At 37.3% G+C, this 26,414-nt stretch overlaps 1 protein-coding gene across 2 annotated transcripts; it reads left to right on the forward strand.

Annotated features, from left to right (window-relative positions):
• The first annotated feature begins 2,007 nt into the window (after nucleotides 1–2,007).
• On the forward strand, nucleotides 2,008–26,359 carry dgkaa (diacylglycerol kinase, alpha a). Of its 2 annotated transcripts, XM_079477854.1 has the most exons (24): nucleotides 2,008–2,402; nucleotides 11,584–11,671; nucleotides 11,972–12,048; nucleotides 13,571–13,700; nucleotides 13,995–14,069; nucleotides 14,153–14,202; nucleotides 14,400–14,474; nucleotides 15,404–15,520; nucleotides 18,334–18,451; nucleotides 18,984–19,072; nucleotides 19,366–19,479; nucleotides 19,741–19,839; nucleotides 20,352–20,438; nucleotides 20,723–20,796; nucleotides 20,901–20,975; nucleotides 21,150–21,235; nucleotides 22,619–22,708; nucleotides 22,984–23,144; nucleotides 23,315–23,379; nucleotides 23,489–23,579; nucleotides 23,977–24,154; nucleotides 24,568–24,685; nucleotides 25,052–25,112; nucleotides 25,232–26,359. In XM_079477854.1, the coding sequence occupies exons 2-24, from the start codon at nucleotides 11,605–11,607 to the stop codon at nucleotides 25,310–25,312; spliced, it is 2,178 nt and encodes a 725-aa protein (XP_079333980.1). In that variant the 5' UTR covers nucleotides 2,008–2,402; nucleotides 11,584–11,604; the 3' UTR covers nucleotides 25,313–26,359. The 2 variants fall into 2 exon arrangements, with proteins under 2 accessions (XP_079333980.1, XP_079333981.1); XM_079477855.1 differs by lacking the exon at nucleotides 14,153–14,202 and having other exon boundaries at nucleotides 2,207–2,402.
• The last annotated feature ends 55 nt before the right edge of the window (nucleotides 26,360–26,414 follow it).

Here is a 26,414-nt window from a genome sequence, read left to right on the forward strand (position 1 = left end):
TTGGAATGTATTTCTCACCCAAGTCTCAGACTTTCTTAAACTGGAGGTACTGTGGGAGTCGCAGGCAAGTAAAGTGCATTTTTCACTTAAATCTTACTCATGTCTGGGGCTGGAGATAGTTTTTTTCATTCGTATCTCATTTACGTCTTGAGCTTGTGCACTGTTGTAGGCAAAGCTGAGTAATGGGCACCTGTGAATTTCTTACGTCTCAGATTGAAGGTACAATTTCGGAGTTACAAGTGAGTAAAGTACAGTTATGTATTTCTCAAATCTCATTCATGGCTCATGCTGGATATACAGTATGTGTCACGGCTGTATAATGCACTGTCGTGTGTTTCTCTCTCATATCATACCCATGTCTCATGTTGGAGATACAATGTGAGAGTCTTAGTAAAGCTGTGTATTTCTCACTCATATCTAATTCATTTTCAGGTTAAATGTTGTAATGTTAATGCAGTTGAGTATTTTTCAGCCATGTTTTATTTATGTCTCGGGCTGAAAAGTGGGGGAGTAGTCACTGAGTAAAGTCCATTAATGTATTTCTTCCTCAAATCTCATTCATGTCTCAGGCTGGATATACAGTATATGTGTCACGGCTGTATAATGCACTGTCGTGTGTTTCTCTCTCATATCTCACCCATGTCTCATGTTGGAGATACAATGTGGGAGTCACCACTTAGTAAAGCTGTTTATTTCTCTCTCACATCTAATTCATTTTCAGGTTAAATGTCGTAATGTTAATGCAGTTGAGTATTTTTCAGTCATGTTTTATTTATGTCTCGGGCTGAAATCAAAGTGTGGGAGTAGTCATTTGTGTATTTCTTCCTCAAATCTCCTCCATGTCTCAGGCTGGATATACAGTATGGGTGTCGCAGCTGAATAATGCGCTGCCATATATTTATCTCTCATATCTCATTCATGTCTCAGGTTGGATATACAGTATGGGTGTCGCAGCTGAATAATGCGGTGCCATATATTTATCTCTCATATCTCATTCATGTCTCAGGCTGGATATACAGTATGGGTGTCGCAGCTGAATAATGCGCTGCCATATATTTATCTCTCATATCTCATTCATGTCTCAGGCTGGATATACAGTACGGGTGTCGCAGCTGAATAATGCGCTGCCATATATTTATCTCTCATATCTCATTCGTGTCTCAGGTTGGATATACAGTATGGGTGTCGCAGCTGAATAATGCGCTGCCATATATTTATCTCTCATATCTCATTCATGTCTCAGGCTGGATATAAAGTATGGGTGTCGCAGCTGAATAATGCGCTGCCATATATTTATCTCTCTCATATCTCATTCATGTCTCAGGCTGGATATACAGTATGGGTGTCGCAGCTGAATAATGCGCTGACATATATTTATCTCTCATATCTCATTCATGTCTCAGGCTGGATATACAGTATGGGTGTCGCAGCTGAATAATGCGCTGACATATATTTATCTATCATATCTCATTCATGTCTCAGGCTGGATATAAAGTATGGGTGTCGCAGCTGAATAATGCGCTGACATATATTTATCTCTCATATCTCATTCATGTCTCAGGCTGGATATACAGTATGGGTGTCGCAGCTGAATAATGCGCTGACATATATTTATCTCTCATATCTCATTCATGTCTCAGGCTGGATATACAGTATGGGTGTCGCAGCTGAATAATGCGCTGACATATATTTATCTCTCATATCTCATTCATGTCTCAGGTTGGATATACAGTATGGGTGTCGCAGCTGAATAATGCGCTGCCATATATTTATCTCTCATATCTCATTCATGTCTCAGGCTGGATATACAGTATGGGTGTCGCAGCTGAATAATGCGCTGCCATATATTTATCTCTCATATCTCATTCGTGTCTCAGGCTAAAGATTGTAGACTACATGCAGCTGTGTATTTTAGTCCTATCACGTTTATGTCTCTAGCTGAAAACACAGAGTGGGAGTCAAAGCTGAATAACGTGGAGCTATGTATTTCTAACCCAAACCTCGCTCACTCAGGCTGTAGATACAGTGTAGGAATCACAGTTGGGTAAAGTGCAGCTCTCAGCTCAGACACATGAGTGCGGGCGGTGCTTTGCTCTCTCTCTCTCTCTCTCTCTCTCTCTCTCTCTCTCTCTCTCTCTCTCTCGCTCTCTCTCTCTCTCTCTCTCTCTCTCTCTGAATCTATGGGAGTGTCAGTAACATTTTAGGCGTGTTCACTGTCATTTCTCAGTCGCGTTTCCCATGGACAAACACAGCTCAACGCTTTCTCTCAGTCGGAGCTTTTAACGTCTCTTTTTTCCACTTACTTTAGTTTAAGTTCTACCTTACATTTTCGATTTTGCCCTCGGCATCTGTTTTCGGGACAAGACTTAATCACTTATCGCCGACCCGGGTTGCCAGGAAAGGTAAAGAAACGTTCGTGTTTGTGTATTGTTTTGTGGAGTTCAGTGGTGATTTAGTTCAGCGATTTAGTGGTTTGACAACAGTTCGATGGCGGCAGTGATTGTACGTTGTTTTGCATGTTGTTTCTGTTGCCACCTGCATGTTCGTGTTTCAAACATTCAGTAAACTGACTTGACTGACTTGACTGTCTTGACAACATATCTGGGTTCTCGTTTGCATTGATGTTATGCTTGTGTCATTGCACTTTTACGCCATGATACTTTCTACCTCTCAACCAGACGACTGTCTTTGAGTTGTAGCAACTGGCGGGTTTCCTTTTTGATTCGTGAATATTGTATATTTATTGTCAGTATTTTGACTGTTTTGTCATTCCTGAATTTGTTTTATTGCAAGTATTTGCATGGACCGTGACACTGAGTCACACTGCTTCTTATTCACACGCAGTGAGGTTAAAGAGTGTTTTTGAGGAAGTTTTTTTTTAACTATTTACACTCTTGACAAAATGCCATCTATCAAAAGATGGTATTCAGATGCAAAGATAGATAGATATTTTTATAATATATATAGATATTGAGATAACTGTTAATAACTGTCCCAATCCACTTGACTGCATCTTTTGACAGGGCGTTTTGACACATTTATCTGAAGGGGTTACATTCTCTGGATTTCCTCGTATGCTGTACAATTCATCTTTCCAGTGGGTGTATATTATTCTAAAGCATTTTGTCATATTTCCAGTTTACACGGGTGAATCATACGATATCGCTTACCAAATCAGTCATTCTTGTTTTTCTCTACTCCTCTCTTAACCTTGAAAAAACATCTCGTATTTATTGAGAGAGAGAGAGAGAGAGAGAGAGGGAGGGAGAGAGAGGGAGAGAGAGGGAGAGAGAGGGAGAGAGAGGGAGAGAGAGGGAGAGAGAGGGAGAGAGAGGGAGAGAGAGGGAGAGAGAGGGAGAGAGAGGGAGAGAGAGGGAGAGAGTGGTGCATGTTTGTTTGTCTTTGTGATTTTGTAACACTGTCTAATTTGCAAGCCTAATGAATTTAAATATTGGCCCTAAAATTGAAAAACTCTCACCAGGACTCACCTTCATGTTGTTCCACACCTTCATGTTGATTTTGTATGATCTATGAAACACATAATGATGTTTATAATTCGTTTCAGTGAAAGTGGATAGGGGAACAGAGACATTTAAAGGGATAGTTCTCATGTCATTCCAAACCTGTATGAAAAATATTTTGAAGAAGGTTGGTAACCAAACAACACTCGCAGAAAATAAAGTCTTGAGGCACAATCCAAGGAAAAACTTAGACACTGAATTCAGATGTCTTGTTGAAACCTCAATCATCATCCAACCACATTTATGTAACATGCAAAAGTCTAACTATTGCTCTGGGGATTACGTCTTTTTTGCCAAGATTATGTCATTGAAAACTGTATATAGCTACTCGGAAGAGCTTGTGAATTCCCAGAGGATTTAGAAAAATGTCCTTTCAGTGGCCCATAAAGCTAAATGACATCATCATCTCAGGTTTTTATTGACTGGAAACCGGAACAGAGCCGATTTCCAGTGGTTGGATAATGGCCTTTTAGGGTGTATTTTCATACAGAAATGTTCCCGTGTCCGTTTCACAAACGCATTTTTTATGCGTTCATTTTCTAGTTGCCTGAGTCAATTGCGACGGCTGTCTATGATTTCTAATGCAGTCTTAATCACTTCGCCCATGGCTTTGACTCTTGATATTGCTCTGTGTGGGCAGGAGACTAGCACAGCAGTTGCTGTACGTCTGCTCTCTGTAGTGTTCTGTCGGTGTGGGTGTAGGCGCGTTTCTAACATGTGTCTCCTCAAGCGTGTGCTTTTGCACAAACCGCGCAACAGACTACACTGGAGGAGGATGACACGTTTGCTGTTCTGCAAGCTCAGGCGTGTCTGTGGGCAGCCAGTGACTTTGAAAGGGTTTCCTGCACAGCGCCGAGGCCCCTTTTCTTTTACAAAAAAACTCGTCCTGCCACAACTTTCCATTGAAAACGTGTAGCATACATGCAGCAAGTACATGGCTTGTTTTACATCGGGTGTGACTCGTATAGATCACACTGCCATACTGTTTGTCTGTTTCTTTTTTGCCCTTTTCAAACTTTGAAGTTTGTCTGCTTTATTCTAGATGCGATGAAAGCAAATCGTCAGCACTTAGCTAGCAAAAGCTGGTTTCTTGTTTGCCTGGCATTTGGTTTGCATGCTGTTTTAGCGTATCTGAGTCAGATTAGTTTATTTGGGCCAAGGTAATTTTAGTTTGCTAAAATTAAAACTTTGAACATGTTTCAAAGTTATTGGAAAATTTCACTAAGGGAAAATAAAAACATGAAATAAGTTTAAAATACTAAAATTATAAATAAAAACTAAAATAAGATTAAAATCAAGATGTATATCCCTTATATAGCAAAGTAAAAAAGTTTATACGCAGAAACTAAAAATGAAAAGCTCATTTAAAATATTGATAAAACTAAAATCAAAACTATAATAACTGATTTGCGCTTCTCCCATGTATATAGTTTCAGAGCAACTGTACAGAAAACAGCTGGTATAAACCTCTATACGTGGTTTAAACTAAAAACAGTACATTTATGAGCTTTGTGCATGAGCTAAAATGCACAGCCCCACGTAAGACAAAAATGGGACAAGATTGATCCCCTTTCGTTGTGGTTATTGATTCACACTTTCATCAGCAGATTGAATGCAAAGCAGTCTGTTTGTAGTTTAAGCGTAGGTGGATTGGGGTTGCAGGGGAAGACCTGTGACTGCTGACCGGGCTTTCCTTCCCCTTATAACACACTTCATCAATGCTGTCTTGGCAACGGTCTTAGGCAGCGGAGCTGTTGGGAAACTCGTTCCATAGCAACCAGCATTGCAAATCCTTTTTAGTGAGCTGATGTATTACTGTGTTTCCTTGCAAAAGCTAAAATGAGTAGATTTGCTTTGGCTTATCGTGATAAAGATCTACTCATAACAAGCTAATTGTTTACTTCATTTAAAAAAATATGGCTCTTTAATGTTGGTTATCCAAGACAGCAGATATGAAATGTAGACTTTTGCTTAAATTTCTGAATAAAGTGCTCTCATCTAGATTTTTAGAGATGGTCAAGATTGACTAGTAGATCGGCCAAGATACCAATGTCTGCAAAGACCTGTTTTTTCTATAGACCACTGGTCCAGAGGCAATTTTGTTTCCTTTCTTTATTTTATTTTTAAATCTCACATATGTAATCCTAAAGGTCCAGTGTATGAAATTTAGTGGCATCTAGCAGTACGGTTACAAATTGCGACCAACAGCTCACTCAATCCCTCCCCCATCCCTTTCAAAGCACTACGGTAGCTGACACAAAAAAGAAGCGAAGACAACATCTTAGTTCTGACGAAGGAGATAACGTTTTTAGGAATCGCAGTTTCGCACCTGTTTAGGACTCCTTACAAGATGGCGAATACCATGTAATGCATGTAGATGGCGAATACCATGTAATGCGCGTTGTATGCATGTAGATAGAAATAGCTTATTCTAAGGTAATAAAAACTAAACGGTTCATTATGTAAGATCTTTACACACCTCTAAAGATATAGTTATGTAGATTATATTGTATTTCTGTTAATAGATCCTCCCAAAAATTACACATATGACCTTTAAATCTATTTGTTTAACATTTTAATTCTGTTATTAATGTTCTGTTGGTTGTATCTTGTTCAAATGTTTGTAGTGTTAAAATAACTGAACCAGGAAGTTCTTCTGGACCAGCGTCGAACCAGCATTGTATTAAGTCATCCGAAGTGGTCTACATGCTACATTACTGTATGACATCAGTTGTTTTTGTTGTCACAATGTTTCTATTTCTGTTTCTACTGAGATCTCCATTAAGGCCGTCTAGCTATTAAAGAGCAATAAAATGTTCCTTTGTGAATAAAAAGCTAAAACATGACGTATTTGTGACGTATTGCTGATAGAAAACAGTAGGTTCCCACAAGGACAGGGAACAGCTTGTCTAAACAACACTTAAGCTTTTGAAAGTACCATTTCTAAATATAGATTTGAAAGGCATTGTAAATCGCTGACATTCAAGCATTTTTTTTGCAGAAATGTTTTATCTTGGCTGAAGCCTCACACACCCTGTCTGGTCTATACTGTGTTCTAAGTCCAGCTTTTAGGGTCGGTTGGAAATGTAATCTTATGGCTGAGATACAGAAAGTGTGCAGTATGCCGCTCAAACCAAGAAAATTAAGCTAAGTAGCATATCCTTCTCCATGTTGTTTGGTTGTTGTTCTTTGTTGTCTTTGTTCGGATTGTTTGCAATGGCGAATGACTTCCTCTATCATTCATTTGCTGTCGGTCTGTGAATGACGCGACTCAGTGCTGCCCTCTGAAGGTCTGGTTGAGAACACATACTCATTTGTACTTCGCATGTGTCGATCTCGGACGTCGACACTTTAATCCATGAAGAGTATGCTCAAGAAGCGGTGCGGACGCGTTTGTGCTAGGGCTGTTCGATTATGACAACTCATAATCGTGATTATTTTGGCAAATATTCAGATCCCGATTATTTCACACGAACACTTAAAACAACATAGAAAATGAAAGAAACTTGGCTTTTAAACTCTAAATTTAACTGAACAATAAATGTAAAGAAATAGCACTGTAAAGGAAAGGTGTGCGCTGTGGATATATACTACAAAAAAAGAGAGGATCCTTTTCGATTACGATTATTTTTCGATTAATTGCACAGCCCTAGTTTGCGCTTCATAGGGACGTGGAAAGTCCAAGTATTCCCGCTCCTTAACAGCTCTCTTCGTAGGACCCCGGGGGCGAGGTCAGGAGTTGTAGCAAGCTAGCAGCAGCACTCAGAGAGCACAGATAACGTAAACGTTTGTGGCCGACCCGATTCTGAAGCAGTGACAGCTAAATAATTTAGGAACGGCAGGCCCGGTCCGCCACTACTTAGGCTAATGTAAAATAGTGGAAACCCTGAGTAATCCTCAGTTTTAACAATGTTTGTCGCCTTTGGTGGGGAAAGAGTGAGGGGGATGGATCGGGTCGCTATGAATCTGAGGGGGGTCATGTCCCCCCGTCCCTAATGCCATCCGCATGAATGCATTGTAAGTTGATTTGGATAAATGTGTCTGATAAATGTACATTTTGAGATAGAAGACAACATGTCAGGTAGTAACAGCACTGTTACTTTACTTTAAACACAAAAGAAGATATTTTAAAGAACGTTGGTAACCGAACAGCGACGGCACCCATTCACCTGCATTGCTTTTGTGTCCATACAAAAGTCAATGGGTGCGGCAGCTGTTTGACTACCAACATTCTTAAAAATATCTTCTTTTGTGTTTTGCAGGAGAACAACTATTAAGAGAATTGCCAAGCAACCATATCTATCAACAAATTGTTTTTTTAAAATGTAAAAACTCAAGCACCTACTATAAATTTAAATTTTATGGTATTGATGTTTAAAATATGTTCTTACTGCCAAACGAGAAAAGAATGCTACAATACACAATACAGGGGAATCTCTGAATTCACTAACTGAAACTAGTTATCACAAGAGTACACCAGTCTACCACTTCCGTAATGCTACTGACATTTTACCTGTAAGGTTTGTGAAAGCATACAGAAGAAACATATGACTTATGCACTTAGGGGTTCGCATTCAATGTTTGACATTCTTTGTAGAGCTAAAAGTGCAACGGTCAGAAAGCCTTCTGAACGTTTCTAATTTATTTTGCAATAATGACTGGTTGCATATTATCCCACTTAAACATTTGAGTTTAAAATGTGTGATGCAAGATGCTGTGGAATGATACCAGTGACATGGAACTAGTGCAGCGTGGACACAATAGCATGAATCTGTTTCTTTATTGTAAAAATGACTGGCAACTGTTTCTTAATAAACAGAAATAATTGCCAGTCCAGCAGAGACGTGCTATGATCTTATACACTGTTTGTGTGGGTGGTATAAAATCACATGGACATTTGGATTTGAGCCAGAAGCATCAATCGGTAAAGGAGGGCCACGCATGCCAATAAACAATCAGGAAGAGCAGAATCAGGGGAAAAATAAAGGGAAATATCCCTTTAAAGGTCCTAATAAGGCTTCATTTTCATCACAAAAAATACATTGGGTTGGATCAAATATGACCTAGACATTTCTTCATAAGATTTATTTATTCAAATCCAAATCTGAATATTAAAATCTATTATTTAAAAAATATGATTTGAAATCTACTAACAGATCTCATCCCCATTTACTGCCATAGTATTTATTTTCACCATTATGGCAGTAAACGAGATCTATTTGGTTACAGACATTCTTCCAAATAGATTACTTTGTGTTCAGCAGAACAAATACATGTATACATGTTTGGAACAACCTGACGGAGAGTAAATGATGACAGAATTTAGATTTTTCTAAATAAAGTATCCCTTTTAGGTCAATGCAATACAATCTGTCAGAGAAACACTGTCTATAAATTTAAATATAAGTACACTTAGATTTTTGGGTAGTTTAATTTAACCATATTGGCGTGAGCCTTTAAAATCTTTAATATTTTTGTATGTTTTCTAAAAAAAAAAACATTGATAGGCCAAAAGCATGCAAAATTGTCTGTCAGTTACACTGCTGTTGACAAAAAAAGTATTGGTTCTGTTTTCCCAACTTTCTGCTCTCACAAACACGCGCACACACATACCCACATGCAAACACACAGCACAGGCCACACAAAGAAAGTTTCTAGGCAACAACACCAACCTTTTGAGGGAATTAACTGAGAACGGTGTGACCCTTTGTGTGCTCACGTCACATGAGAGGAGTGGGTGTATATGCCAGATTCACTGCTTTTCCTGTCATATTACAGTCTCAGAGACTGTAAACAACACATTACTAAGCTCTTTCATTATGAGACCAGAACAAAGAGCCTTTTTAGTGGATTTTCCCCAAAATAAACATTTTCTTAAAGTTGCTAGACACTAGACTTGCTTTAAATGGGTCACCCATTTATTCTTCATCAAAACTGTTTGGCTTGTATTCGTTTGATGACATCTTAATGAATGTTCATAAGAAAAACTTTAGCCTGGCACTTGTGTAATCTCCCTGGACTCCCTGACTGATCCATTTTCCATTACAGATGAGACCCAGAAACATGTTGTTTCTGTCCAACACACAAAATGAGAGAGAGAGAGAGAGAGAGAGAGAGGGGGAGCGACCGAGAGATTGTGTGTTTCTTTTTTTTGTCTCTAGTTTAATAGGTCTTTATAAGTCTTGTCACCTGACATTGTACAGTCACATTCTTCGTAGGTCATACTAACCATCACTCTCAATTTTATTAACAAATAAAAAGATAATATATGAAGGTTGACAAGGCGTATTACATTTCTCATAACTGTATAAGCTGTGTGACCGTTAACACAAACGTATTCCAAGCTAAAACCGAGAATTCAGATTCATCTTAGTTTTGGGGGTCATGTTTTTTTATTTGTTAGCGTTCCATTGTTGTCATTAATAAAAACAATGAGTTACACTATATTGGTATTGACATGCTGTTGTGTCCTATGGTGTGACATACCTGTAGCAAAAAAACAATAGTTAATGTTAATAATATTTATATTTAGACTATAATATAAAATAGCATAAGAGAGATTCTATCTATCCATCTATCAGTTTCAAACAATCTCCAAATCAAATGTTATATCCACCGTTTATATAACATTCATCAACCAAATGCACTCAGACAAACACAGCTGAACGTAGTTCCATCTCTCTGTCCTGCACACCAGTGAAAGTGACTTGTGCTCCTCCTCCCGCTCTCCTTGGTTGATGCTTGGGCGTGCTGCGTGCTTTTCAGGGGACTTGTCCAATAAGGGACTAAGAAAAGTTGTTACATAACGATTTTTCATGTTCGAAAAAAACTTTCCGGAATCTGTACGAACGCTGAGGGAGTGTATCGAGCACAGAAATACTACGTCATAAGTCCAACTCCTTTTTTGACATGTTGACCGTGTCAAGCATGAGAAGACAACACGTTTAACATTGTAAATAAGTCAGAATGCATGAAACACTGTCGCAGGGCCGCTTTAAAAGGTTCTTCACAGCGATGACATAGAAGAACCATTTTTGGTTCCACAAAGAACCATTCAGCCAAAGGTTCCATCTCTTTGTTATTTTTTATAATCTAAAGAACCTTTTTTCGCCACAAAGAACCTTTTGTGAAACAGAAAGGTTCTTCAGATGTTAAAGGTTCTTTTTGGCACAAAAAGGTTCTTCAATGGCATCTAAGAACCTTTTATGGCACATTTTGTAAGAGTGAAGGGCACATTTATTTGTCAACTACCATATGAACATCATTATTTAATTTTAATATGCTAAAACTATTTTAGATTTTTTTTTCTTTGTTCCCCCAAAGATAAAATAAAAAAACATTATAAATACATAGGTCTATATATGGTACTTGTGTAGCTCTTACACATTCGTCCTATCAGTAGCTCATGTAAAGTAGCTGGCGTGTGGTGCAGTATTGTAGGATTTGGATGGCAAATTATTTGGACACATTTCTCATCTTTAACCTGAAAGAATAAACAACATTTCTGACACCTGCTTATATTGATACCACGCTGATACCATGTTTTAAAAATGTATAATTTAGCACTTTGACAAATCATTTAATTACCATAGTTTATTAGCATGACAATTATCCAGCACCCTCATACAGTATAAAGGACCAGGTATTTCTATAGGATACCATCAATGCTAAATTATGATATATATTTTTTTAAATTTTACAAATAGTGTACTGTTGTATTGACAGACATTTTCAAGCGACATTACAAATATAAAAAATATAACTTTGTTAAATTTTATGTATATGGGTTTAGTTAATGCATTGACTTTTCTACTTTCTACTGTAAATTCACCAATGCCACATATGTAAAGTACTGATATGGCTTAGCTTACCTAAAAAAAAAAATGACCACACTTGTCCATTTGTGTTCCACTACAAAAAGAAGCCAAGCAGCTATCACAACATAAATGTGAGTAAATGACAGGATGTGTTTTGCGTGGACCATCATTTTAATGCACCAACATGCCTGGAATTTTTCCATCTGTCTGTTTTCCTCTCACCTCTCTCTCTCTTTCTCTTTCAGTGTTATTGAAAGGCTGTCGAGATGTCAGACTCAGACGACAGAGAGCTGAGGCCGGTCGACTTCATCCAGCTTCAGCAGTACATTGACTGTGAGTCCTGATGCCCACACGCATCCCACCTACTCGCTCTGCTTCATTATGAACTATGACTCACTCAGAGCCCTTAAGCACCAAATTTCTCAGGGTCGAAAAACAACCTTTATGTGCATCTTAAAAGCCTGTGGCCCGTTTACTTATGGGTGCATGTACACAGTTTCTGAAAAAGAAGCACAACAATTGGCTGAAATGGTAGACACCCACCTGTCATGGATGTTGTGTCTAAAATCGTGTGACTTTGTCATTTTGAAATATACAATAATCTCACTTCTCATGATCTACATTGCTTTGCAGACTGCAGTTTGACAGTAAAAGATGTGCTAAAGGAGTTTAATGCAGATGGCAGCTTAGCCAAGTATAGACATGGAGAGGTGAGTGAATCGACTTTTCCATCAGCAGCGCGCTATTTTGACAGCAAGTACCTGTGAAAACATCCACCCTTAATGTGAATCTTTTTTTAGAGCTCCTACAAAAACAGACACGTACATGCATGATAACTATTTTTCTGAAAAAAATGTAACTAAAATCTGGAATAAGTCACTTAAGATAAAAGTTTTACAAATGCGTAGTTTAACAAATGCAAATGATGCTTTCCCATGCTTGGCAAATGTTTTTTTTACAATTAAAGTCCCTGTGAAATAAAATAAAAAGCATAAAGCGTCAGTTCTGGCAGGTCACCTCATCTACCTATAGAAATATGACACAATCCCAGCTTCCGTTTTAAAATTCATTCAGCTAACAGCAGCCCAGAAGCAAATTACCCTCCTCCATCCCCAGTTCCACTTCACATTTACAATCGGGACTCGACCTCTGTTATTCCTTTTCATAAGACAATTACTTTACATAATGTGTAACACTTAAATGTCATTAAGAATTAATGAATGCTATTATGCATGCTGGCTGCATGGATGGGCAGGGAGTATTTGCCCAGAACAGAACCATTAATGTATATAGATTATCAGTGTGGGTTATTCTCTTTTAAAATTCATGTGCTAAAATCTGAAAATGACTGTCTATCTCAAATAACCTATGTTAGATGGCTTGGGCGGAGCATCCGTTAACTCGTCCGTCTGCTGGCAGTTCAATTAAAAATGCAATGGCTGTTATTATACAAATCGCAGATAAAAAAAACAAGCCCACTTTTTACTCATTTGTGATCTGTTACATTCGGAAATGCGTCAGAATACGGATTTTAAAACGATCACGACTTCCGGTTTACAGAGACTTTAAGATTCTTAAATATTATTCACATCCTCCAAACACAATAAACAATAATTATAATCTTATATGAAAATTCTTTGTCAAATTATTTTTGTTATAACAGGCAATTATGACATTTCTCTTGTTCTACTATAAGAAGTTATGTCCTCAGGCCTTTGAAGTTTGAAAATAACTTTTGGCTTTTTTCTTGTTTAATTCTATTGATAAGTAGGACAGGAAGATCATACAGTTATTAGAATGAGGATAAGGTTTGTAGTGCAGAATTTAATTGAATATCAGATACATTCCCTTGAGAAACTCTCAGATATCGTTATGGCTCTATTAGTTTCCATAATGTGTACGTTGTAATTATCAAAATAGGAGTTATGAGAAGCCCAACAATATTAAACTTTTTAAAAGAAGTATTCCTTTACTCTTTATAGTCTTAAGAACCCTTCTCCAGTACAAAGAACCCTTCGTGAAAACAAAGCAGACAATACAGTCAAAGTTGTTCTTCTATGGCATAAGTAGCATATTTATTATAACACTTTAAAAGTTTGTTGTCCACATTTATATTAGTGTGCATTTGCTATGTTACTGTAATGGATGTGCCTGAGTGAAACTCATTAAGGCCATTTGTGTAGCATGAGCTTTTATTGATCACATTTGCATTTTTGCTTTACTTTCACTTAGTGCATAGATGAAGAGGGTTTCCGGCTCTTCTTGAAGACATATTTGGAAGTGGAAGACTTCCCGGCAGATATGTGCAAACGTCTGTTTAGATCTTTCCAAAACTCAGAGTCAGCTAGATCAGATGAAAACAGTGAGTCAAGTATTTCCATCTCATTGTCTGTGTCATTTGATTTAGTGAGGATGTCTGTAGGTGAATCAACAGGACTTACAGTCTTTGTTAGTACATACAGTAAATGTTTTGTATCTGTAACATTTAAAGAAGACAAATTCGCATTAAAATAATGTAACTTAAGTTAATGTAATTAAATTTTTGACCAGCTGCCAAATAATATCAAACTTATTGTTTTATAGAAATCAAACAAGTTACATTGTTAAATATTGATCCAGAAGAACATTAATATAACTTTTTGGTTTCTGTCTAAAGAGGACGTCTTTCTGAAGGATGTGTCCTGTTATTTCTCTCTTCTGGAAGATGGGCAACCAAGGGACAAACTTGAATGTAAATCATTTAAATACATTTTGCTATTTTACTCTACATTAATATTGATGAATTTTCTGCAGTCATGTGTTATCCCCTCACAGTTTCTTTTAGACTTTATGACAGAGATGGCAATGGAGTGCTGGACAGTGTGGTGGGTGTTCAAGCAAAAATATTACTATAATACTTTCATGTAACATGAGGGACTAAAATAATCTTTGTTTATAATGTATGGTATGCATAATTTATCTTTATCTACTTTTAACTCCTCATTACGTAACAGAATGGAATCATATTCCTTTAATTACTTTTTTATTAACATCTTTAATCAGTCATGTTTCTGTGAAATAGGAAGTGGACCGCATTATTGCCCAGATGATGCATGCAGCAAACTACCTTGGTTGGGATGTGTCTGAACTGCAGCCTGTGAGTTTGTGTGTGTACATGTTTGGTTGTGCTTGTGAGGGCCAAACGATGCCCTTCATTTAAAAAAAGAAGAGAACATTTTCAATAATGTATCAAATTTTAAAACTGGTCATGTCTACGGGTGTTTACAAAGGGTTGGATATAGAAAATAACATCAGATTAGTATAAATGCTTATATAGTGAATGGTCTGTATTTACCAAGGAGAAGTGAAATGCCTGCGTGCTCCGCATAAAGTTTCCAGATTTAACCACACCCTGTCAAAGAGAAATTCCTCCCTCATGTGGCAAGCATTAACTTGTCATAGAGCAAAATGAGAAACAAAATTTTTCCTGTAGCTTCCAACGCAAGGTTGTGGGTTCGATCCCAGGGGATTGCAGATACCTATGTAAAATGTATAGGATAAGTTGCTTTGGATAAAACGTCTGCCAAATGCCTAAATGTAAATGTAGGAAAAGGCAGTCAACAAATAATAAGATTTACATGATGTTGCTTCTTTGACAATTTCGTATTTTGAAGTATAACAGAAGCATATCGCCTCCAGAATAAAAGTTTGTGTATATATAATATATGTCTGTGTACTGTTCATATTTATTTTGTATTCATAAAAACATACATGCATATATTTAAGAAAAATATTACATTAATAAACATGTATATATAATTTAAATGATTTGAAAATATAAATAAATACATATTTCCTAAATATGTATACATGTAAGGGTATATAAATAAATAATTAATATGCACCTCACACAGACATATTATGTAAAAACAAACTTTTATTCTGGATGCGATTAATCGCAATTAATTGATTGACAGCCCTTATAATATTATAATATATTCTGATTGTAGCAGAAATAAGATGGCTTGTTCTTCACATGCACATTTACAAAAACACATATTCACCTACTTTTTACCTTACTATCAGGTTCTGAAAGATATGATGAAAAAGATTGATGCGGACAGCAGCGGAACCGTGTCATTAGAGGAATGGGTGGAGGGAGGCATGAATAACATCCCAATACTGGTTTTACTGGGACTAAAGGTGAGAACAGAAACACTGTGCAACTGCATGTCAGCTAGAATTTGCCAGTGTTGGTAGACTATTCGCAGTCAGAATAAAACACTGAAAAGAGCCATCGCTGTTGTGATATGGGTTTATGCGTTTTCCGTGAACCAGACTGAAAATTCATTTTTTGCTTAATTTATTTGACTGTTGTTGTCAGATTTTATTCTTAATTTGAATGTTATTCAGATATATTCGTTTCTGACAGTTTCATGGAATTAAGCTGATATAAGGTCTTCTTGTTTTTAGCAATAAATATGCCTGCCGGGTGAACTGACTAATATGTCATACGGATTGCTTTATATACATTACCCTTCACTTTATAGAAATTGCACAAACCTGACTTGTGGCCTGTTTGCAACACATACAACAAAACAAGAACTGAAAGAACAGAGTAGTAACCGTGCAAATTCTGTAATGCAGGGGTTTATTAAAATGTGGGTCACAAAGTGGGTTAAGGTTGTAGTTGTGGTAAATTACATATACAGTTCAGTTAAGTAAATGATTAGCAATGACAGTGGTTTTCAAGTATTTTTGTATTTCTATTAAAATTATATATTATAAAACAAAAGGGGGGAACACAAATGTTCATTTCCCCCCATAATTCCACTAAGAATATTTATTTCAGATAAATGTCTAGGTGGGTCTTGGAATGAAAAAGTATGAGACCCCCTGCTGTAATGCAGTGAACTTGGAGTTGAGTTTCTCTCACCCCTGCACATGAGGAGCAGGACATAGTAAACGGAGTGGAGTTGGAGCGGAGCGATTACAGATCTCTCTGGGTTCGGAGGGCAAATCGCTGTCACACATTCTGGCTTCAGATGCAAAGTCAGAGAGTTGAGGTGCTATTTTGGGACCGTACAAGGCTGTATCTCTGTTAAAAGATCATACAGTAAAGCCAATACTTTTCTTTCTCAGAATGCACTTTTTTCGTAAAACTTGATCAATGTTTCCCTACACACCAAAAAAAAGTAGAAAAGACAGATGAAGAGAAATTATTATTTATTTATTTATTAATGTGTGTGTGAGCTCTAGCCGGCAAACACTTCAGTCTCTGTTGTTACACCAAAACCCTGCTGACTTTGCACTTGTGCAAATACTGTCACACTTGTGTGTAAGCATTTAAGCAATTCATACACATTTTGAAACAGAAATTTGCATGCATGTTTATATGCTAACAAATATGTATGGACACGTGCAAGCGTTTTTAACATAATAGGATTTAACCCAATATTCAGATGGTATTGACGGGACAGTTACTCATATCTCAGGTTGTTGCTTTCAGTTACATGCTCCCAAACGTTGAACAAATGAAGTGTCCATAAGTTTATTTGACAAGGAAGCCACTTGGCAACTCCATCATGAAAGTTGAAGATGGCATCCATCAAGTAACACTAGACCTCTTCCTGGCTTCATGCTTTCCATGAGGGGGACTCTAAACCTCTAATGGCGTTTTTGCCAAAAGTGTCTTTATCCATTGCTTGGTAAACTTAATGTAATAAAACACAATGAATTACTGATGAGTACAACCTTGTATGCTGAATGCATAGTGTGCCATTGTCACACCACACATTAACATTAAGGCATAATGTGATGTTTCACATTTTGACCACACAAGCATCCACGAGGACGTGTGAGGAAGTTGCAGTTATTGAACCATCTGCTGTTGACACCAGTCGCCAACTGTCACTTACTGTTAAATAGGGAGATGAATCACTTAATACTCTTGCTTTTATCTCTTGTGGCACGGTCGAGCTCAGCCACATAAGCCAGGGAGTTCCCGACGTGCTATTTCCACCTGCCCATAGTTGTGGTACAAGGGCTACTTTATGTTGGGCCTAGTTACGTCTGCGTGGGTTTGAGTTTCAGATCTCCTGGCTGGCTGTAGTTCCCTATTGACTCATCATAACCAAAGATTGGACTCTATAAATAAGGCCCTGATGTGAACATGTGAGTCACAATGTCTTCAGCCCCCCTCGACACCTCCAGTCGGCCGCTGAATTAATAAAGAATAACCAGTAGGTGTAAGATAAGAACGCAAACTGTAATAAATAAGAAGATACCCGTGTGGATTGCTCATATGATGCCTCTCTTATCCGGTGACTAATGTTGAATTTACAGCACGCTTCATCTTAAAATGAGAGCTTTTTTCCTTTTTTTCCTTTAATCCAATATTTGCACTTTTAAAGACGTTATAAATTATGTTATTTTTAAAGATGGACGCATACGTCTGGCCCAAAGTTTACTTCTGGTCAGTGTTTGGTTATCAGTCTGGCTAGTGGCTAGCAATTTAACAATTTATTTTAGGTTATTGTATTCAATTCAATTAAAACTAGTCAGCAGTTATTGTTTCTTAACAGAGGTCTACCGGAAGTTAAATTTGAGCTACATAACGTTTAAGTTGTTGCCACTGAAACTGGCTATAGCTTAGCAGACTTTATGGAGATATTTAATGTGTCAACAATAGAATTAAATGTTTCTCCTAAAATTTCATAGAGGAGCCCGAAAAAAGCAAGAAGATAGTTGTAGACACAGTTAGGTAAAAAGCAATGAAATAAATGTGGATAGAATTGCACTTATACGTCTGTCTTTGGAAAATAAACTGAGAACTCATATTTAACCTGTGATTTATTTCTTTTGTGTGAATAAAGTGTGTTTATTAGAAGATGAAATGCATTTCTCATACCAAGATATGTTTACGTGACACATTTTCGCTGATTTCAGTGTTGCATTTTGTACATTTCGGCTTTTGAGAATGACATTTATTCTGTATGTATTTTTCTTTTCTCAAGGTGAACCAAAGAGATGGCCAGCATCTGTGGCGGATGAAGCATTTTAACAAGCCTGTTTACTGTAACGTGTGTCAGAATATGCTGCTGGGGCTGCGCAAACAGGGTCTCTGCTGCACCCGTGAGTAAAACATACAATCAAAGTTTAAAGTCCGGTTGTTGAAATTTAGCGGCATCTAGTGGTGAGTTTGCAAACTACAACCAACGGATTACTCCACCACTCGCCCCTTCCTTTTGAACCACTATGGAGTCTGACAAAGGGCTAAGATGTTGTCACATTTTTTCGTTTCTTTGCCTAAGGACAAAACATATTTACAAAACGCACTCTGTAGAGCAGTTCGTCCGTTTAGGGCTACGGTCGATATGCCAAATACCATGCAAGGGGACCCACTATGTTATGAGCTTTTCTACTTGCGGGCCAGAGCTCATCAACAGATGTCAATAGCCAAAGTCGCTGTATTTCCCCCATCATGGCCACTTAAAGCAACTTAAAGTCTTAGAAGTGAGAATGCAGTTGGCCCTGACACACACTGGCTTGTGTTCATGTGGCCGATAGTAGAAACGGTTGCTCAACTGTTTAAAAAACTATAAAGCAAAGTTTAGTTCTGATCTGGAATGATCTTTGTATCACAACAGTTTGCTGTCATACACAGGTTGTAAATACACAGTGCACGGTCGGTGTGCCAATAAGAACCCAGCTCCATGCAGCCACACATATGTGAAGTCCAAGAAAGAGACAGGGGTGAGTACACAATTTCACATAGTGAACATAGGATTTAATAGTTCAGTAACAACTTTACCTGGTGTGATGACATGTCCTGTTATTGCAGAATGTTGTCATGAGCATTCTATGACCATTAATCTTTTTCTGGGGCAATAATAGTGGACATTTTTCTAATATGGGTGCTTGCCTATACCAGCACTGAGGAATATTTATGTCAGATGTAGGAAACCAGCCCAGATCTCCTCTGTATTTGAATGACATGAGTCAACACTGCAAATGTAAACAGCATACACACATTTGGTTGCATGCAGATTGCATCTCATGACTGGGTGAGTGGAAACTGTGATTCAGGGAAGTGCGACAGGTGTCAAAAGAAAATAAAGCATGGCCTTACTGGAAAACGCTGCATCTGGTGTCACACCCTGGTGAGACTGGTATTTTCTTGTATTTATCAAATAGTCACCCGTAAATAAAAGGAAATACAATTGTATTACTGCCTATAATCATTACATATTACTAAGCTAAAGTTAGATACAAATGCATGTATAACTGATTAAATCCCCATTAAAAAACATAATATTAAATATGATTGTGTTCTAATGATTCACGTTATATGATTATATGGAGCATTTCACTTCTAACCTTTTGTATTTTTCATTACAATTATGTTTTTCTCTTACGTTTAGAGACATGATGAGTGTGCGAGTCAGGAACCCTTAGAATGCCACTGTGGCCCTTTAAGGGACCATATTTTACCCCCGTGGGCCATATACCCCATCATTAAGGTAATATAATTCTACAATGACTAGAAACAAACATTCCCCCTGCCATGTTAAGTGCTCCGAGTACCCAGAAATGCGCTATATGAATGTCATGTAATGTTTATGTAATACAATTATTATGAAGCTAAATATTAATATGAATTAAATACAATATAAATGGTTATATTATTAGCCACTAGCCAAACACAGACCGGAAGTTAACTTTGAACCCATACGTCCAATGAAACGTCTATATATGCAAATTTTCACAGTCATTTACAATTAATTTTATATCAAACTGTTTCCTACAAAGCAGATTATTCAACAAATGGATTACGACATAAACTGGCCATAAAAGATATGTACAGCTTTATCAGACATTACATAGTCTGTAAAGTGTTTTGACTGCACGGAGTAGTTGTCATTTTTCCCCCCCAAAAATATGATTGTTTTAAACCACACCTATAAGACTAGTCAAGAAAAAATCATCAGTTCACCAGTTATGTTGTTTGTGTCGTCTGTGTGTTTCCTCTCAGGAGAGGCAGAACAGCATTAAGAATGGATGTTCAATTCCAGGCGATGATAGTGAGCTCAACACTACACCTGACGGACAGATACTACAGGTAGGACACAGTCTGGACTGTCTGTGTAATGTCACCTGATAGAATTGCAAAAATACTCCTTTGATATCTTAAACATTCCCATCCTCCCATTGATCAGACAGCAGGTAGTCCTGCTCCAGACGCACTCTATTGGTTGTGTCAGACAAAAAAAAAAAAACATGTTTTGGCTCATTTCTATTATGCAGTGCTTTAGAAAAGAGTGTTTTAGTAGGTTATTCAGGCCAGGACAACAGATTCTATAAGATCATTGTGACACTAACACACAGCTTCTTGTACCCGCACAGATAAACCCAATTGCTAACACACATCCACTTTTGGTGTTTGTCAACCCTAAAAGTGGTGGAAAGCAGGGAGAGAGGTGAGCTTATCTATTTATAAAGTGATATCTAGCTGGTATTGCTATCAGGTTTATCAGACATGTTCATGCTTTCATGTTCTTTCAATAAATATATGCTTTTACAGAATCCTTCGAAAATTCCAATACTTATTGAATCCTCTGCAAGTTTATAATCTTAACAATGGCGGACCAGGACCAGGGTAAAGACTTCTTAAAAACTCTAGTATATTTGATTTTTGCGTGATTTTATCTTGTTTTCTCTCGATTTAATTTGTGGATAGCCATTTACCAAACTACTTTTTTATTGCTTACATTGTGTTATAAAGGCAAGGCATCTGTGTGGTTTTAATCTGAAGCAATTTATGCTCAACCAGGTTGCATTTCTTCAGAGATCTTGAAAACTACAGGATATTAGTCTGTGGAGGAGATGGCACAGTGGGCTGGATTCTTGACGCCATAGGTTGAAAACTCAATCTTTGATTCTTTTATACTCCCAGGATTTCCTGCTTGACCTAAGTGCTGTGTTCGATACTGTAGACCATAACATACTTCTAGATCGCTTACACAATTATACCGGTATTGAGGGACAGGCACTACAATTGTTCAGCTCTTACTTATCAGACAACCATCAATTTGACAATTTAAATGGGGAATCGTCAAATCTAACGCAAGTAAATTATGGATTACCTCAGGGATCGGTTGTAGGACCCATGCTGTTCTCCATATACATGCTACCCCTTGGAAACATTATTGCAGATGATACTCAGCTATATATCTCATCAAGATGATTCCTCCCAGCTATTCAAATTGGTAGAGTGCATCGAAGATATAAAACATTGGATGACTTGTAATTTCTTTTAAATTCTAATAAAACAGAAATATTACTTATCGGACCAAAGACACGTAAACCGAATATTTCGGATTATAATCTGCAGGTTGAAGGATGTACTGTTACTCCAACAAATACAGGTAAAGATCTAGGCGTTATATTAGACAGCAACCTGTCATTTTGAAATCACATCTCAAATGTCACAAAAACAGCGTTTTTCCACCTAAGAAATGTTGCCACATTACGTAATATTGCCACATTACGTAATATTCTATGTGTTGCTGACGCAGAGAAGCTTATTCGTGCATTAGTAACCTCAAGATTTGACTACAGTAATGCACTACTCAGTGGTTGTCCTGCATCATCAATAAACAAACTACAGTTAGTTCAGAATGAAGCTGCCAGAGTTCTTACCAGGTCCAGAAAATACCATCACATAACCCCAATGTTATCAACCCTTCACTGGCTACCCATTAAGTATCGTATTGACTTTAAAGTTCTTTTAATTACTTATAAAGCCATAAACGGTTTGAGTTTACCTACATAACAGAGCTTCTATTACATTTCACCCCATCACGCTCTCTTAGATCTCAAAACTCAGGACTTTTGATAACACCTAGAATAACTAAATCCACCAAAGGGAGCAGAGCTTTATCATACGTAGCACGTAAACTCTGGAATAGCCTTCCTGACACTATTCGAGAGTCAGACACACTCTTCCAATTTAAATCTAGATTAAAGACACATCTTTTCAGCCAAGCATTCACTTCATGCAAAATATGCTAAATAAACCACCGGGAGACTGCTGACATTAGATAATAGTTACTAGAATAATTTAACTTGTTATATAAACACCATGTACTGCGTTTTACCTACTTTGTGTTTTCTGCTTTGGAACAATGCACATTGTGAAAAGCGCTATATGAATTGAATTGAGATTTTATGATGATAGTAAACATGTTTACCTTGGTCTCGCTTCACTTTTAACTAACCATTTTCATTTCCTCACTGAAGATAAAGCCAATCTGCCAGTGCGCCCCCCTGTGGTTGTGCTTCCTCTTGGCACAGGAAATGATCTGGCACGGTGTCTGCGATGGGGAGGAGGTGAGGAGAGAAACTGAGCATACTACAAGTTGTGATCTATACACCCTTTCATTTAACCAAAAGAGAAAGCCATGACAAAATAATACACAAAACATATTTACCACCCCAAAACATAACAATTCTTCTGTATTGTTAAAATTGTTATTTAGCTATAATTAATTTATTTGGTGTTTTATTGTGCATAAATTTGAAAATCACGTAGACGTGAACTTTTACAAGAATAAAATATTTCCATATACCTGCCCTGTCTGTTCTGATCAGTCCTTTGGTTCTAGGCTATGATGGGATGGATCTGGGCCGAATCCTGAAAGACATCGAGGGGAGTTCTATGGTTTCGATGGACCGCTGGAGTGTACAGGTGATCACGGAGGAGGGCCAGGACAGAGGTGATCCTGTGCCCTACGAAATCATCAACAATTATTTCTCCATCGGAGTGGTAAGACAAATACAGTACAGAATACATTCAACAAATTATGTTTAATATTGCTTCAGGAGCATCTTAGCGATGATAAAATAATCACATTTGACCAATAAAATGTGTTGTTTCTGAAAGCTTATATTGTTTCGTAATGAAAGTATTTTATGACACTGTGTTTATTTTGACAGGATGCTTCTATTGCTCATCGCTTCCACACCATGAGAGAGAAACATCCTCAGAAGTTTAACAGCAGGTGGGCATCAGATCTACCATCATTATTGCTTATTGTTGTTTATTTTTATAATAAACGATATGCATTTGTTTAATAATTGCATAGTGAAACCACTACACTATTTTTTTAGAATGAAGAACAAACTTTGGTACTTCGAATTTGCCACCTCTGAGACCATCTCTGCATCTTGTAAAAAACTAAAGGAGTGTCTCACCATTGAGGTGAGATATTTCAACATGCAGGTGCCTTCTAAAGAGAACTTAAAAAGACAATAATCGTTTTGTTCATGTATATATTACTGGATGGATAATCGTATTGATGACGTGAAATAGGTTTTTATCGCATACCTGTTTCCTCTTCCCTTGTGTTTTCTTCCCCTCTGAAAGCATTAGCATTGTCTGGGAATTTTTATAAATCTGCTTCAGGTATTAGTTGTCTCCTGGAGCTCTGCTGTAGCCAAGCCCATTTCAATCTAACAGATCACAGGCTTTAATTCAGTACATGAAAAAAAACGCAATTCATTACTTAAAAAAGTGCTTACAAACGTTGTAAGCATTTGGCTTGAAATGTTGGGAATTAAAAAAAAGAAAACCCAAAATAATGTCTGACTTTATCCAGTGCTGTGGGACACCGTTGGATCTCAGAAATCTCTCTCTGGAGGGTGTAGCTGTCCTCAACATTCCCAGCATGCATGGCGGGTCCAACCTTTGGGGCGAAGCCAAAAAAAGTGAAAAAACAGACCAGGAGTTGCCTGAGGTCATCGTAGACCCTGAAGTCTTAAAAGCAAGCCCGCAGGGTAGGTTTGATCCCAAACAGGAACTGTTTCAGGGTTATCTTGATATGATTATACAATGAAAACATACTGTATTTTCAAAAATAAACTTAGATTGAAGAAAGCAGCGAAGCAGTTCACTGGAATTCTGATGTTAGAAACACAAATTCAATTAATGTGAATGCCTGTTTCAGCAACTTGGGCGTAGTGTTTTGTGAGCATGTAATGCAGGCTTCACGTAAAGGCTGTTATTAAAGAGACAATGCATACTATATTTATACCGGTTCACGGCTCACAAGTACAGAGGCATGGGACTGAAAACAGGCCCATTTAATTGTTCAGGTCAGAAAGTGGGTGTGATCATGAAGAGAATTCTGACTGTTACATTATAAATGTTTATATTCAATATTGTATGACGTGTTGCTCCGTCCACACAGACATCAGTGATAAGCGCATGGAGGTGGTGGGTTTGGAAGGAGCCATTGAAATGGGACGGATATACACAGGGATGAAGAGCGCTGTCCGACTCGCCAAAACATCTCAGATTACCATCAGGTGAGACAAACTGTTTCAGACAATTCACAAGTTAACCGGGTATCCATTCAGGCTGATGGGGAAGACCAAGCTCATACTGGCACGAACAAGCCAAGACATGCACAGACATTCTTATAATTGGCCGTGGCTGTATGGTTCATTAGCATAGTCATTATTAGCATTTTATTTAAATGTAAACTATTTCATTTACATTACATACATTCTTTTGACATGTAATAGAGGTTATCAGATGGCCAACTAAATTTATCTTTTACTATTGACTCATAATCTCTGGGTATATAATATATGTTTTGGCATAATTAGTTTTAATTGAATACAAGTATAATTGTTTTTGGTTGTTATTAAAAAATGCACTCTTGTTTGTAGGACAAATAAACCACTGCCCATGCAGATTGATGGAGAGCCATGGATGCAGCCGCCTTGTACAGTGAGTGCCCTCAACTGCTTTCTAAATATTGCCTCACTAAACAATTTGAATTTTATACATTTTTTATTGTTTATTTATATATATAAATAACCGATATGTTTTTATTTTCTCTTTCCCAGATTATTATCACACATAAGAACCAAGCCAATATGCTGATGGGTCCTCAAGCCAAATCCACTGGCTTTTTCAACCTAAAATAGAGTTTACTCATACCAGTCCAATGCTATGTATGAAATTTGCTCTACAAATCTGTGTGCATTATCAGGTTTATAGACAAAATCTGTTTAAAGACAAATTTTTATCTCTGCAACAAATGCTTAGTACGGTTTTAGCTTTTATTTATACTCTTGTATGTTTCGGGTGATAGCTCTTACATACAGTGATGATTTCAAACAGATCTCTTCTTTAGCCCATTTTAACATGAATTGTGCATCATACTGTACTTTCTTTAAAGAAATGTAGTTGTCTTAAACAGTAGGTCATGCAATTTTTTGCATGGATTTTGTTTTGATGTGACAAATGTATTGCAAAGTTTATTCCAAGAAAATGGACGTGGATGGATGTTTTTTTAGACAATCTTAATATGCATCCACTGTATGGATCCGTTTGCTAAGGTTTGATGCACCGTGATTTAAAAACGACTGCTATGCCAATATTGCAAAGCCTTTTTTCTTTGTTCTTTGTTTATAAAGTAAATCATCTGGTCATTGCCATTACAAATCATTATATATGTCACGATTAATCCCAGTGCCCACCTAAACAAGGTGCCCATGTGCTCTTTGCCCTCAGAAAACAACTAGATTCAGTTCTTTGAATTGTAATTTATTTGATGTATACACCATAAGAAGCAGGTGTAACGTTTAGAAAATATTTAGAAACAGAATTAACAGTATAATGTATAAATAATTGTATTGAGTCAATATTATTGTATCCAAAATGTATTGAGTCAGTTTGGTAAAACAGATTTTTCATACATTTGCACTGTGTGGAGGAAATGTAATGTATTTAGTGTGCTAATGCTCCTTAAATTTAGATAATTCAATGAGCAAATTTGTGGTTTATGATGGCATGTTGCAAACCTTCTCTGGCAGTGGTTCTTAACTCCTAACATGCAAAGAGACATGCAAAATGTGCAGTGCAATATTGAGAATCGCTGATTTAAGGCACTCTTCATTTCATGCCGCTCTTGAGAACGCAGACATTTTCTTAATTTCATGAAATTGTCTATATAAACATTTAAATATTTATTTTTTGTCTTTGTGTCTATTCATTTTGTCGTCAAATGATTATTATGTAAATTTG

This window comes from Barbatula barbatula (assembly GCF_947034865.1).
Source record: "Barbatula barbatula genome assembly, chromosome: 17".
NCBI lineage: Eukaryota > Metazoa > Chordata > Actinopteri > Cypriniformes > Nemacheilidae > Barbatula > Barbatula barbatula.